Here is a 14,404-nt window from a genome sequence, read left to right on the forward strand (position 1 = left end):
AATTCTGCAATGAATCCGTCGAGAAAATGGATTGTGACTGTTGGCAAAAAAGTGATGTGTGAAAGGGGCCTTACAAACTGCCGATAACACTGGATCTACTAATCACCATAGGAGACGTCGCAGATGACCCTGCTCCATCTCCTTATACAATACCTGTGTGCAAAGGCTCATTACATAATTAGATATTCCAATACGAAAGATAGTGTAGGGATCACACTATTTGGATATTCACGTTATTTTCCGAAACAAATAGGAAGTTAGGCTAATAAATGCCGCAGTGGCTAGTATGCAAATTGCAAGTATTGTGTTTTGTTTATTTGTTTTTTTTTTTTAACTATTTTTAATACAGATAGAAGTACAAAAAAATGCCAAAATGAAAACAAATTTAACAGGGGAAAAAAAAACCCAATTAAATAAGGTCATTTTTTTCATGACAAATTTCATTTTCCTTAAAAGGTAATCTGTCAACAGGCTTTTTCTATGTAATCTAAGAGCATGATAATGTAGGGTAATGGGCTGCATGTTTCAATGAAGTCAGTGTTTTATCAGCAGGAAATAATCACTGCAAGACTAGGACTCTTGTGCATCCTAGCCAACTGTTCTGTCATATGCAGCGGGGTTACATCGGGCTCATGCATTCTGAACACTGCTACTGTAGATCTGCAACAATCAAAATACACCATGAAGCCAAGAGACACAGATAGAATCAGGGTCTATGTCCCATGTCTATGCAAATACCCGGTGACAGATTCCATTTAACCCCTTCATGACTGGGCTATTTTTAAAGGAACCTGTCATCAGAAATTCTGCCCTAAACCTAAAAGTTTCCCCCTCTGCAGCTCCTGGGCTGCATTCTAGCAAGGTTCCTGTACTTTTTGTGGCCCCTTTTAAACCAAATTAAATACTTTATAAAAACTTCTACCTTTTGCTATGTAAATTTTGTAAATCGTCCATGGGGGCGGGCTCTCTGCTGACCGTTGCTGTTCCTCCAGCAGATTTACACCGCCCCCCCAACGCTTAATTTCATCTCAGGACGCCGCCCCTGGGCGCCCGGGGTCCCACGCATGCGCTGTGCGACTGTAGCGGTACTGTGCACTGTGTGCACGTGTGACCGCTGGTGACGTTTTGCGCAGGCACGAGGTTATGGGCGGCGCTGTGAGTGTCATTAGCAAGTGCCGCCCATAACCTCGTGACCACCCTTTCCCCTGTTCCTCCAGCGTCCTGCGCAAGCGCTTGCTGGCCAGATGACCCGACGTCACCTCTTTCCCATCTTGCCCTGCTGCAGGGTAAGATGGGAAGGAGGTGACGTCAGGTCATTTGGCCGGCGAGCGCTTGCGCAGAACGCTGGAGGCAGTGGGGGAAAGCGCGTGCACGAGATTATGGGCGGGCACTTGCGATGCAATCACAGCGCCGCCCATAATCTCGTGCTTGTGACACACGTCACCAGCGATCCTGGCGTGGGCGGCACCTCGGGCGCAGTGGGCGGCGTCCTGATGGATGAAATGGAGCGTGGGGGGACAGCGTCAATGTGCTGGAGGAACAGCAACGGTCAGCAGAGAGCCCGCCCCCATGGACGATTTACAAAATTTACATAGCAAAAGGTACAAGTTTATAAAGTATTTAATTTGGTTTAAAAGGGGCCACAAAAAGTACAGGAACCTTGCTAGAATGCAGCCCAGGAGCTGCAGAGGGGGAAACTTTTAGGTTGCAAGCTAAATTTCTGATGACCGGTTGCCTTTAAGTTTTCGATTCCCCTTCTTCCAAGAGCCATAACTTTTTGATTTTGTCGTCCACATAACCGTATGAGGGCTTTTGTTTACGGCACAAGTTGTACTTTTGAATAACACCATTCATTTTATCATGTCAAGCAAAAGTGGGCAAAAATTAGACGCGTGTTAAAATTGCAAAAAAAAGGTGCAATTTCACAATTTTCATATTTACCACCTTCTTTATACTATAAAACTGAGCTGCCAATGGGATTCTCCAAGTCAGTAGGTTTACGGAGATACTAAACAGACATTTTTTTTTTTTTAACTATTAAAGTGGTGGGGGAGAAAAACATTAGGACCTTGTGAAGATTTTATTGATACCATGTTGGGGTAGATGCAATATTTTAATTGCCCCCCCCACCGGAATTCTGCAGTTTTGATTTTTTTTTCCTCGGTACGCAGTTTACTGATCAGATGAATGTATTTTATATTTTGATATATCGGACTTTTACGAATGCAATGATATCAAATGTGTTCTAATTGCTTGTACTGCACAGTCTCTCTTCCATGCATGAGTCATCATCAGAACTACAAAGTTTTTTTAGTAACCTAGATTTGTAGTTCTAATGAGAAGTCATTCAAGGAAGAGACTTCCTGTTGCTATATAGAGCTTAGAAAGATTCAGCTAGTTTGTTTTTAATCACACAATGTCAAATACCTAGATTAAAACAAAAAGAACTGTGTGGAAGGGCATCATGTAGTAATAGGTAATCATGTATATTACTTGCTATAGCGTTTAAAAAGCTAATTGGACAAGAGTATGCAAAGTGGTTTTCCAAAAACGGTCACTTCCTTTCGTTGGTTTACACCTCCGTTATTCATATCGGTCCAGTCATGTCCACAAATTTTGGGTGCATGGCACTATGTGCATCTGTACTTCCTTTCTGTATTTGTTAGCATTGTGGACAGGGGCAGAAGCTGCCTATTATCTCAACGAGTATGGTTCATAAAACGGACCAAACTCGTGCATGGTGCAATTTTTTACACACAGACTTTCGGTCTGAGTGGAAAACCCCTTGTGTATACCGGAATATAGACTACAACTGGTTAGTGTGCTGTCTACTGCGCAAACTAAAAGCACACTGAGAATATATGGCCATCTGGATAAAGTCCAAGAGTAATTTCACCCACCACATTTTTGGAAAAGGTTTAGGAATAAAGTTAGCATTTACATCCATCAGTGAGCTTGATCTAAGCAGAGATTGTAACCCTTATCGTTCTTCTCCGGAACGCTTCTAAAATAATAACCACCTCACTCTGATGTATTTTCTGTTAAAGGGAAGCAATCACCAGGATTTTCGTATATAACCTAAAGCCAGTGCTATACTGGCACTATCAGGCTGATTCTCTACATACCTGTAGTGGTCAGCTCGGATGTTTAGGTTTTGAAATCCAAGAAACTAAAGTTTATAAATTCATCAGCTTCTTGAGTGACAGCAGCTGAGGATCAGATAATATCTGAGGTGGAGGTAATACATAGTTATCCCCTCCCCCGTTACTTATGCTAATTCTATTACAGAATCGATTTCATTTTTGACTTGCAGGACCTGTGCTGAGGTCATACCCATGTGACTCTCTACCGTTAAGATTTTACCATCTGCAATGCTACTTTTGATGTGAAAGACACCAAAAAGGATCAGTTCTTGTTTGAGGTGATATTTTCAAAAACAATATCTGCAATGAATTTGGTTTCAAAAATCCTGTGGATGGTCTGCACATTTAATCAATACTTGACATAAAAGCTGCTTTTCTAATTCTAGCCTTATTTGCCCAGTTGATGAATATTTCAGAACAGTCACTATGAGATATGATAATACATTTCCCTACATCTATATATAAATTCAGTGTACAGAGAACTGGACATTTTGGAAGTGCACCCTCCAAGCTGGCCTACAGCTACACACAGACTACATTTTCTTTGCACAACAGAGCATTTGTTATATGGAAGGTGAAATGGCATATCAGTAAAAATACACTCAGCAGAATGAAAGCTGCTCAAAGTAAATGATTATGTAAAATAGAATATGGTCATCACAACTTTAGCGGTCTTGCGTATTGAATATGAGTATGTTGGCCTTTAGCTTTAATCATCTACTGCATATGGGGACCTAATAGCAATCCCTAAATATTTAAAAAAAACTGACCCCGCACATCCTACAAGTGTGTATAGGTGCCAGCTGAAAAAACATAGCAAATACAAAATGGATACAGCCGCACACTAAATGTCATCAATGTATAAGGGAACTCTGGTACTGCATTACTGCTATATGAAAAAATGAGATTTTTAGCTTATGAATTGGCCAATTCATAAACTAAAAATCTCATTTTTTCATATAGCAGTAATGCAGTACCAGAGTTCCCTTATACATTGATGGCATTTAGTGTGCGGCTGTATCCATTTTGTAATAGCAATCCCCCACACGAGGTCACGGGAAAGAAGTAATGGGATGGTTTAAACGTTAACACCTATGTATATCTAGGAAAAGTTTCAATAAAATGTGATTTTATTAATTAAAATCCCTGGTATTTGTAGGAGTATGAGTTAAGTGGTTGGTCCTATCCAGTGATTGACATGTATAACTGAACACCGCAGAGTAACACTACCACTGGACTCATGTGCATACAAACACCAGGGATTCCAGTGAATAAAATACAAGATATCCTGAACCTTTTCCCACAAACCTATATATCATTCTGCTCAGCTTCTCCTCTATAATATGCTTTCCACAGATCAGACTCCATGTACAATGTGGCAGGATCTCTTTTTGAAGAGAAACATAATTATACCATTATCACTCCACTTACCTTTCATTTAATACTTAACCAGTACACTACAGGGATATTTTTCTCTATTTGTGACTAGGCACATTTTATGGTTCTCAAACATTACAGTTTAAGAGCTTGAAAAATTTTGTTGCGGTATTCAAATATTTTTTGTCATATGTGGGGCCTAATTTTTGTGTCATATCACAATATATATATATATATATATATATACATATATACACACACACACACACACACATACATACATACATACATACATACATACATACAGTTAGGTCCAGAAATATTTGGACAGTGACACAATTTTCGCGAGTTGGGCTCTGCATGCCACCACATTGGATTTGAAATGAAACCTCTACAACAAAATTCAAGTGCAGATTGTACCGTTTAATTTGAAGGTTTGAACAAAAATATCTGATAGAAATTGTAGGAATTGTACACATTTCTTTACAAACACTCCACATTTTAGGAGGTCAAAAGTAATTGGACAAATAAACCAAACCCAAACAAAATATTTTTATTTTCAATATTTTGTTGCGAATTCTTTGGAGGCAATCACTGCCTTAAGTCTGGAACCCATGGACATCACCAAACGCTGGGTTTCCTCCTTGTTAATGCTTTGCCAGGCCTTTACAGCCGCAGACTTCAGGTCTTGCTTGTTTGTGGGTCTTTCCGTCTTAAGTCTGGATTTGAGCAAGTGAAATGCATGCTCAATTGGGTTAAGATCTGGTGATTGACTTGGCCATTGCAGAATGTTCCACTTTTTAGCACTCATGAACTCCTGGGTAGCTTTGGCTGTATGCTTGGGGTCATTGTCCATCTGTACTATGAAGCGCCGTCCGATCAACTTTGCGGCATTTGGCTGAATCTGGGCTGAAAGTATATCCCGGTACACTTCAGAATTCATCCGGCTACTCTTGTCTGCTGTTATGTCATCAATAAACACAAGTGACCCAGTGCCATTGAAAGCCATGCATGCCCATGCCATCACGTTGCCTCCACCATGTTTTACAGAGGATGTGGTGTGCCTTGGATCATGTGCCGTTCCCTTTCTTCTCCAAACTTTTTTCTTCCCATCATTCTGGTACAGGTTGATCTTTGTCTCATCTGTCCATAGAATACTTTTCCAGAACTGAGCTGGCTTCATGAGGTGTTTTTCAGCAAATTTAACTCTGGCCTGTCTATTTTTGGAATTGATGAATGGTTTGCATCTAGATGTGAACCCTTTGTATTTACTTTCATGGAGTCTTCTCTTTACTGTTGACTTAGAGACAGATACACCTACTTCACTGAGAGTGTTCTGGACTTCAGTTCATGTTGTGAACGGGTTCTTCTTCACCAAAGAAAGTATGCGGCGATCATCCACCACTGTTGTCATCCGTGGACGCCCAGGCCTTTTTGAGTTCCCAAGCTCACCAGTCAATTCCTTTTTTCTCAGAATGTACCCGACTGTTGATTTTGCTACTCCAAGCATGTCTGCTATCTCTCTAGATGGATTTTTTCTTTTTTTTCAGCCTCAGGATGTTCTGCTTCACCTCAATTGAGAGTTCCTTAGACCGCATGTTGTCTGGTCACAGCAACAGCTTCCAAATGCAAAACCACACACCTGTAATCAACACCAGACCTTTTAACTACTTCATTGATTACAGGTTAACGAGGGAGACGCCTTCAGAGTTAATTGCAGCCCTTAGAGTCCCTTGTCCAATTACTTTTGGTCCCTTGAAAAAGAGGAGGCTATGCATTACATAGCTATGATTCCTAAACCCTTTCTCCGATTTGGATGTGAAAACTCTCATATTGCAGCTGGGAGTGTGCACTTTCAGCCCATATTATATATATAATTGTATTTCTGAACATGTTTTTGTAAACAGCTAAAATTACAAAACTTGTTTCACTGTCCAAATATTTCTGGCCCTGACTGTATATATTATATACACACACACACACACACACACACACACACACACACACACACACCACACACAGTATATTTATTTTTTTTAACATCAGAGAAGAACTTATTTTTTTTCATTATACTTTCCCGTTTTTAATTTTTTTTTTTTTTTTTTTTTAAATGACCAGAAAAGATCACTAAGGCATTTTAGATTGTGTTCCTCTTGGCAAAAAAATTCATTATATACCGGTATAAAAAAAGCTAACAATTAACAATATGGGAGGAATCCAAAAAGTTGGTTAACAGAAAAAAATTCCTAAAACTTACAAATTTATTAAATATGCTTTAAAAACATAAGTGAAGATATCATTGAAAACCTCCATTAAAAAAGGGAGAGTAAACGTATATAATATACAAATACTACAAGGCCCTATGAATGTCCCTAAGGAACGGCCCTGTAGCATTTGTATATTTTAGGTTTACTCTCACTCCCTTATATCGTATAGTTTCCTGTCAGTTACCTTTTTTAAAGGAGCGTTTCAATCTTCACTTAGTGTTTTTAAAGCATATTTAAAAAATGTGTACATTTTATATACAGGTATATAAGTTTTGGTTTTCTCTAATGGGATTAAGACTAGAAACCGTGATTTGGACTGGCAGCGGTTTTTTTTCTTCCTTCCGTTATTTCACTCGTGCCTCTCCATACCGTTAAAAAAAAATTACATTATTTAAATACATTTTTCATATCTGAATTCCCTTGTAATAGAGGATGACTAATGATTACCAGTTACAGGGCAAATCCAGCCTCCTGCTTGCACTGCAGAGGTGACAGCCTCTTGGGACTCAGCAGGTCGCGTTTCTTCCTGTCACCCGGTGAACATGTGATCCTGGGGCCCAGGAAAGGAGGAAGCGCTGACCGTGCTTACTCTTACTGTATATATTGCGCTTGTTCAGCGCTGCCTATATAGCAATCAAGAAGGCAGAGATGTTAATAAACCATCTCGGTCTTTATTTTATGGGTAGTTTGGCTGTCTGACAGCTGGATCCCTTCACAACCTCAGCAGCTGCTTACTATACAATAATGTTTTAGAGAGTCATTGCAGAGTAATACAAGTGCAGTTCAATAAATTACAATATCAAAAAGTTAATTTATTTCAGTAATTCAATACAAAAATGGAGACGCATATATTATATAGAGTCATTACACACAGAGTGATCTATTTCTAGTGTTTATTTCTAGTAATGGTGATAATTATGGCTTACAGCCAATGAAAACCCAAAAGTCATTATCTCAGAAAATTAGAATATTATATAAGACCAACTGAAAAAATGACTTGAAACTCACAAATGTTGGCGCCTACTGAAAAGTATGTACAGTAAATGCACTCAATACTTGGTCAGGGTTCCTTTTGCATGAAATACTGCATCAATGAGGCATGGCATGGAGGCGATCAGCCTGTGGCACTGCTGAGATGTTATGGAGCCCAGGTTGCTTTGATAGCAGCCATCAGCTTGTCTGCATTGTTGGGTCTGGTGTCTCATCTTCCTCTTGACAATACCCCATAGATTCTCTATGGGGTTTAGGTCAGGCGAGTTTGCTGGCCAATCAAACACAGTGATACTGTAGTTATTAAACCAGGTATTGGTACTTTTGACAGTGTGAACAGGTAACAAGTCCTGCTGTAAAATGAAATTTCCATATCCAAAAAGCTCGTTGGCAGAGGGAAGCATGAAGTGCTCAAACATTTCCTGGTAGACGGCTGCACTGACTTTGGTCTTGATAAAACACAGTGGACCTACACCAGCAGATGACATGGCTCCCCAAACCATCACTGATTGTGGAAACGTCACACTAGACCTCAAGCAGCTTGGGTTGTGGCCTCTCCACTCTTCCTCCAGACTCTGGGACCTTGATTTCCAAATCAAATGCAAAATTTACTTTCATTTGAAAACACCTTGTACCACTGAGAACAGTCCAGTTCTTTTTCTCCTTGGCTCAGGTAAGATGCATTCCTTGTGTCAAGCCACTCATGACCAATAGATAATGCCAGAAGCAACAGTTGTAGCCCATGCCCTGGATAAGTCTGTGTGTGGTGGCTCTTGAAGCACTGACGCCAGTAGCAGTCCACTCCTTGTTAATCTGTCCCAAATTTTTCAATGGCCTCTGATTAACAATTCTATCAAGACTGGTTATCCTGGTTGCTTGTGCACCTTTTTCTAACACTTTTTCTTCCACTCAACTATCCATTAATATGCTTGGATACAGCACTCTGAACAGCCAGCTTCTTTAACAATGACTTTTTGTTTGTCGCTTTACCTAGCTCTTCACGATTGCCCTGGTGCGGTGGCAATCGGGGTAATAAGGAGTTAATGGCAGCCCACACCAGCCACTAAGTCCTGGATTGGTAATGCGTCTATGAGACACCCCCATCATCAATCTGTAAGTGAAAGTAAATAAACAAACACCAAAGAAAGCCTTTATTTGGAATAAAAGACAAAAAAGCACCCTCTTTCACCACTTTATTAAACCCAAAACACCCCTGCAGGTCTGACCTAATCCACACAAGGTCCCACGACGATCCTGGCTCTGATACATCTGAGTCACAGTGTGCTGCCATAGAGCATGACTGCCTGCTGTGACTGCAGAGACTAAGCAGCGATAAACAGCGATGTCACTCAGGTGATTTTCGGTCACAGCTGAAGGTTCCTACCTGTGACCACAAATAACATGAGTGACGTCATCGCTTATTTTCTGCCAGGAAGTGCAAATTTGGTGCTGAAATCTGGTGCAGACATTTCAGCACCAAATCTGCACCTCCTGGGAGAAAAAAAAAAAACAACTTTTTGTTTTGCATTTTTTGGCCAATAGATGCAAATTTGGTGATATTTTTATACCATATTTATGCACCCAATCTACACCACCTGGTGTTTATGCACTTTTCTGCCAGGAAGTGCAAATTTGGTGCTGAAATGTCTGCACCAGATTTCAGCACCGAATTGGTACTTCTTGAGAGAAAAAAACCCAAAAACACACTTTGTATTTTTGGGGCAAGAGATACAAATTTGGTGATGATATACACCATATTTATGCGCCCAATCTACACCACCTGACAAAAACTGCGGTTTTTGTTGTTTTTTTTTTATACTTTTTTGCCAGGAGGGGTAAATTTGGTGCATGAACATAGTGTGAACATTTCAGCACTAAATCTGCACCTCTTCGCACAAAAAAAAAAAAAAAATAAGAAATCATCCTTTTTTTGCCATGAGATGCAGGTGAGTTAACTGAGTTTAATGAGATCACCTCAGGTTCTCTGAGATCAGGATACCTGCAGTCACAGACGGAGGACTGTGGAACCTTCTAGGTTGACCGCAAATAACCTGAGTAATGTCACTGCTGATCGTGGCTCAGTTATTCTCTGTCTGCACTCTCAGCGGGCATTCATGCTCTATGACCGCTCGGTATGACTCTGATGTAGCAGAGCTGAATCGTCGTGGGACCTCGTGTGGATTACATCAGACCTGCAGGAGTGTTTTGGGGGTTAATAAAGTGATGAAAGAGGGTTTTTTTGTATTTTATTCCAAATAAAAGAATTTTGTGTTTATTTACTTTCACTAAGGCCTGTTTCATTTCATCTCCATTAGTAAGTTTGGGGATGGGTGTGTGCAGTTTCTGCAAACGCAGTCCATAGATGTGCAAGGCCTGCCACAGAGGGCGAGTCTCTACTCAGGCTCCTGAAAAGATAACCACATTTTTTAAAAAAAAGTTTTCCCTTCTAAATTATATTCTATAATAAGATAGCTAGTCTGCCAAGTAATGGGGATAGCAAAGTACGCATATAGTCATGGCCGAAAGGGTTTGCTCCCTTGCAACGGTTACAGAAAATTAAGTATTTCTCCAAGCAAATTACTGCAATTACACATTTTCTTATACATATGTTTATTTCATTTCATGTGTGTATTGGAACACCACAAAACAAAAACAAAAAAGATAGGAAAAAAAAAAAGTTAAACTGGACATAATTTCACACACAACCACAAAAATGGGCTGGATATATTGTTGGCACTCAACATAATATTTGGTTGCCCACCCCTTGAAAAAATAACTGAAATCAATTGCTTACAATAGCCATCGACAAGCTTCTTACACCTCAAGTGGAATTTTGGACCACTCCTCTTTCGCAAACTGCTCCTGGTTCCCTCATATTTGAAGGGTGCCTCGTCCCAACAATTTTAAGATCTCTTCCACAGGTGTTCAATGGGATTTAGTCTGGACCGATTGCTGGCTACTTCATTAGTCTCCAACACTTTGTTTCCATCCGTATCTGGGGGCTTCTTGAAGTATGTTTGTGGTCATTGTCTTACTGGAAGGCACATGACCTGAGACGCCAACCCAGCACTACATTGTGACCCAATATCATTTGGTAATATTCACATTTCATGATGCCATGCACAAAGTCAGGCGCCCAGCGCTAGACGCAGCATAACAAACCTAAAACATCTTTGAGCCTCCACGATATTTGTCTGAAAGTACTGTGTTCTTTTTTTTTTAGGCTTCATTGTATTTTTGGTAAACAGTAGAATGATATGCTTTACCAAAAAGCTCTCTCTTTATCTCATTATCCAGAAAACACATTCCCAGAAGGATTTTGACTTGCGTACATTTTGCCAAACTGTAGTGTAGCTTTTTTAGGACTCTCTCAGCAGTGGGGTCCTTCTGGGTCTCCTTCCACAAAGTTTCATTTTAGTTGTTGACAGATTGTACATCAGTGTCAATGCGAACAATGAGCCTGCAGGTCAGGTTGAATTTCTTTGGAACATGATCGGGGCTGTTCATCCTCCATTCAGACTATCCTGAATTCCAACCTTTCATAATTTATTGCATTCATTTCCAGGGAGATTAGCAACAGTGCCATGGATTGTAAACTTCTTAGGTTGTGCATCGTGGACCAAGGAACAAAGATTTCTGGAGATGGACTTGAGAATCAAAATTGTTGAAAAATATCAACACATTCTCAAGGTTACAAATCCTCTGATAGTTCTCTTCCGATCTTTGTGGTCTTTATGCTTTGTGTCGCGCACACAGACAGTGCAACGATTGAGTCAACTTCTTCCCTATTTAACTATATTCAAGCGTGATTTTCATATTGCCCACACTGGTTATTGGCCACAGGTGAATTTAAACAAGCATCACATGCTTGAAACAAATTGTATATAAACCATTTTTTGCCATTTTTGGGGTTGTGCATAATTTTTTTTGTGTTGTTCCAATACACACAAAGGAAATAAACCTGTGTGTAACAAAACACATATAACTTCAATAATTTTCTGGGACAAATACTTCATTTCTATTAATACAATTTCAAGGGTGCCTACGATTTGGGCCTTAAAGGGAATCTGTCATCAGAAATTTAGCTTGAAACCTAAAAGTTTCCCCCTCTGCAGCTCCTGGGCTGCATTCTAGCAATGTTCCTGTACTTTTTGTGGCCCCTTTTAAACCAAAATTAAATACTTTATAAACTTGTTCCTTTTGCTATGTAAATTTTGTAAATCGAACATGGGGGCGGGCTCTCTGGTGACCGTTGCTGTTCCTCCAGCACATTGACGCCATCCCCCCACGCTCCATTTCATCCAGCAGGACGCCGCCCACTGCGCCCGAGGTGCCGCCCACGCCAGGATCGCTGGTGACGCGTGTCACAAGCATGAGATTATGGGCGGCGCTGTGATTGCATCGCAAGTGCCCGCCCATAATCTCATGGACGCGCTGTCGCCACTGCCTCCAGCGTTCTGCGCAAGCACTCGCCGGCCAAATGACCCGACATCACCTCCTTCCCATCTTACCCTGCAGCAGGGCAAGATGGGAAAGAGGCGACGTCGGGTCATCTGGCCAGCAAGCGCTTGCGCAGAATGCTGGAGGAAGAGGGGAAAGTGCGATCACGAGGTTATGGGCGGCACTTGCTGATGACACTCACAGCGCCGCCCATAACCTCGTGCCTGCGCAAAACGTCACCAGCGGTCACACGTGCACACAGTGCACAGTACCGCTACAGTCGCACAGCGCAAACACGGGACCACGGGCGCCCAGGGGCGGCGTCCTGAGATATGAAATTCAGCGTTGGGGGGACGGCGTCAATGTGCTGGAGGAACAGCAACGGTCAGCAGAGAGCCCACCCCCATGGACGATTTACAAAATTTACATAGCAAAAGGTACAAGTTTATAAAGTATTTAATTTGGTTTAAAAGGGGCCACAAAAAGTACAGGAACCTTGCTAGAATGCAGCCCAGGAGCTGCAGAGGGGGAAACTTTTAGGTTTAAAGCAAAATTTCTGATGACAGTTTCCCTTTAACTGTATACCTAGGCTGATTTTCAAATATTACAAGAATAAAACTTAAGGAGGTTAATCCTTGTTGCACATTGACCGTAAAATGTTTATAGCTGAGGTCAATTCTTAGACCTAGTTATACTAACTACAAAAATATACAACTATCGTTACATTCACAAATCGTGAACATTGCAGAACAGAATAAACTTCCAATATTTGATCAATGTATTTTAAATAAACAGTAAAAATGACCAAAAGGATATATAAATAAATTTTAGCAAATGACGGCAAGAGAAGAAATATATACTAGAAATGAAAACGTACATAAACATTACAATGAAACGGCAAAATGATAAAAGAAGCTGCTGCTGGAACCAATTACAGTAGCACATTTGGCAAAATGACTTTTACATCACCCTGTGTTGCCCCACACATATGCAAAAAAAATAAAATAAAAATATGTATGGGTGACGAGCACTACATGCAAAAGACCAACCACTGAAACAAGCCATTTAAACCACCAACCTGGCTGGCACCTTCTTGGGAATTATCTCCTGACAGGTCATCTTTCTTTTGGCTCTAAGGCAATCAGTACAACACTATATTAGTAGTGAGTAAGATCTGAAGTACATAGCAATAACCTTGCTGCCAAATACAGCAGATACATGTCATTCAGTACTTCAAAAACAATTTTGCTATTCATTTCATTTAAAAACAATGAAAACAAGTATACAGTCTTTAAAGAGGCACTCTGCTCACACGCTGTCAATTATTGGTACAAAGGATTCCTGAATAATCATAAGTCCTCATGTTAGGAGATTTATATAAAATAAAAAAAAAAAAAAAAAAAATAGAAGAAGTAGTTTAAAGAAAAAAAAATGGTTGCCTATGGCTAGTTTCACACATTTGACATTTCGTCGGATTGCCAGATCCAGCATACTCCAGTACAGTGTAAATACAGTACAATGGCATCGCGGAACCTCCGGTCACATGCTCTGGTCACATGACAGCATGTAACCGGTGCTTGCCACGATACCATTGCACAGTATTAACACTGTACTGGAGTGTGCCGGATCCGGCGAAATACCGGATGTGTGAAACTAGCCTAAAACAACCAATCAGATCTTTGCCCTCCATTGTTCAGAGACCCTTCTGAGATGAAAGCATTAACCTGATTAGTTCAGAGTACCCACATTACTTGCCCTAATAGGCTTTTTTTATAGATCTCTTCCAATGAGAGACTGAAGCAACCAAATTCTCACAAGTTCCCTTTTAACAGTAGATTACTTAAATAGTGGGAGTACTTTTTTAAAGACTGACAACATATTCTAATGTTAATGTGCTAAAAAGGTTATTTGAACAATGTCGAGATAAAACTACTAAAATTCATACACATGACCCATTCAATCAAAAAAACCTACATTTGTGTATTTTAGATGGCGCTCTTCAAAAGTAGTCCTAAATCTTCAGGTTTTTTAACCATTTAAATTCTGTGTACCAAAATGACATCTTGCACATTGAGACTGACAGTACAAGAAATGCAGATATAATAATCCACCATAATTCCAGTGTGTAAGTTTTCAGAACTAGAGGTTTCCTTTACGCCGGATTCGCTCATCCTTGTGTCGTACTCC

General features: G+C 40.3%; 1 protein-coding gene across 7 annotated transcripts in view; it reads right to left on the reverse strand.

The window, feature by feature from the left end:
• SMARCA2 (SWI/SNF related BAF chromatin remodeling complex subunit ATPase 2) overlaps positions 1 to 14,404 on the reverse strand; it is a 382,091-nt gene that overhangs the window by 95,126 nt on the left and 272,561 nt on the right. For 5 of the 7 annotated variants that reach the window (XM_075317706.1, XM_075317698.1, XM_075317689.1 and 2 more), the window contains exon 27: positions 13,296 to 13,349. The exons of the other annotated variants lie outside the window; for them this stretch is intronic. In XM_075317706.1, coding sequence (XP_075173821.1) covers positions 13,296 to 13,349 — 54 coding nt within the window. The remainder of the gene's footprint in view (positions 1 to 13,295; positions 13,350 to 14,404) is intronic. 7 annotated transcript variants of the gene reach the window in all.

The sequence above is a fragment of the Anomaloglossus baeobatrachus genome, chromosome 1 (assembly GCF_048569485.1).
Source record: "Anomaloglossus baeobatrachus isolate aAnoBae1 chromosome 1, aAnoBae1.hap1, whole genome shotgun sequence".
Taxonomy (NCBI): domain Eukaryota; kingdom Metazoa; phylum Chordata; class Amphibia; order Anura; family Aromobatidae; genus Anomaloglossus; species Anomaloglossus baeobatrachus.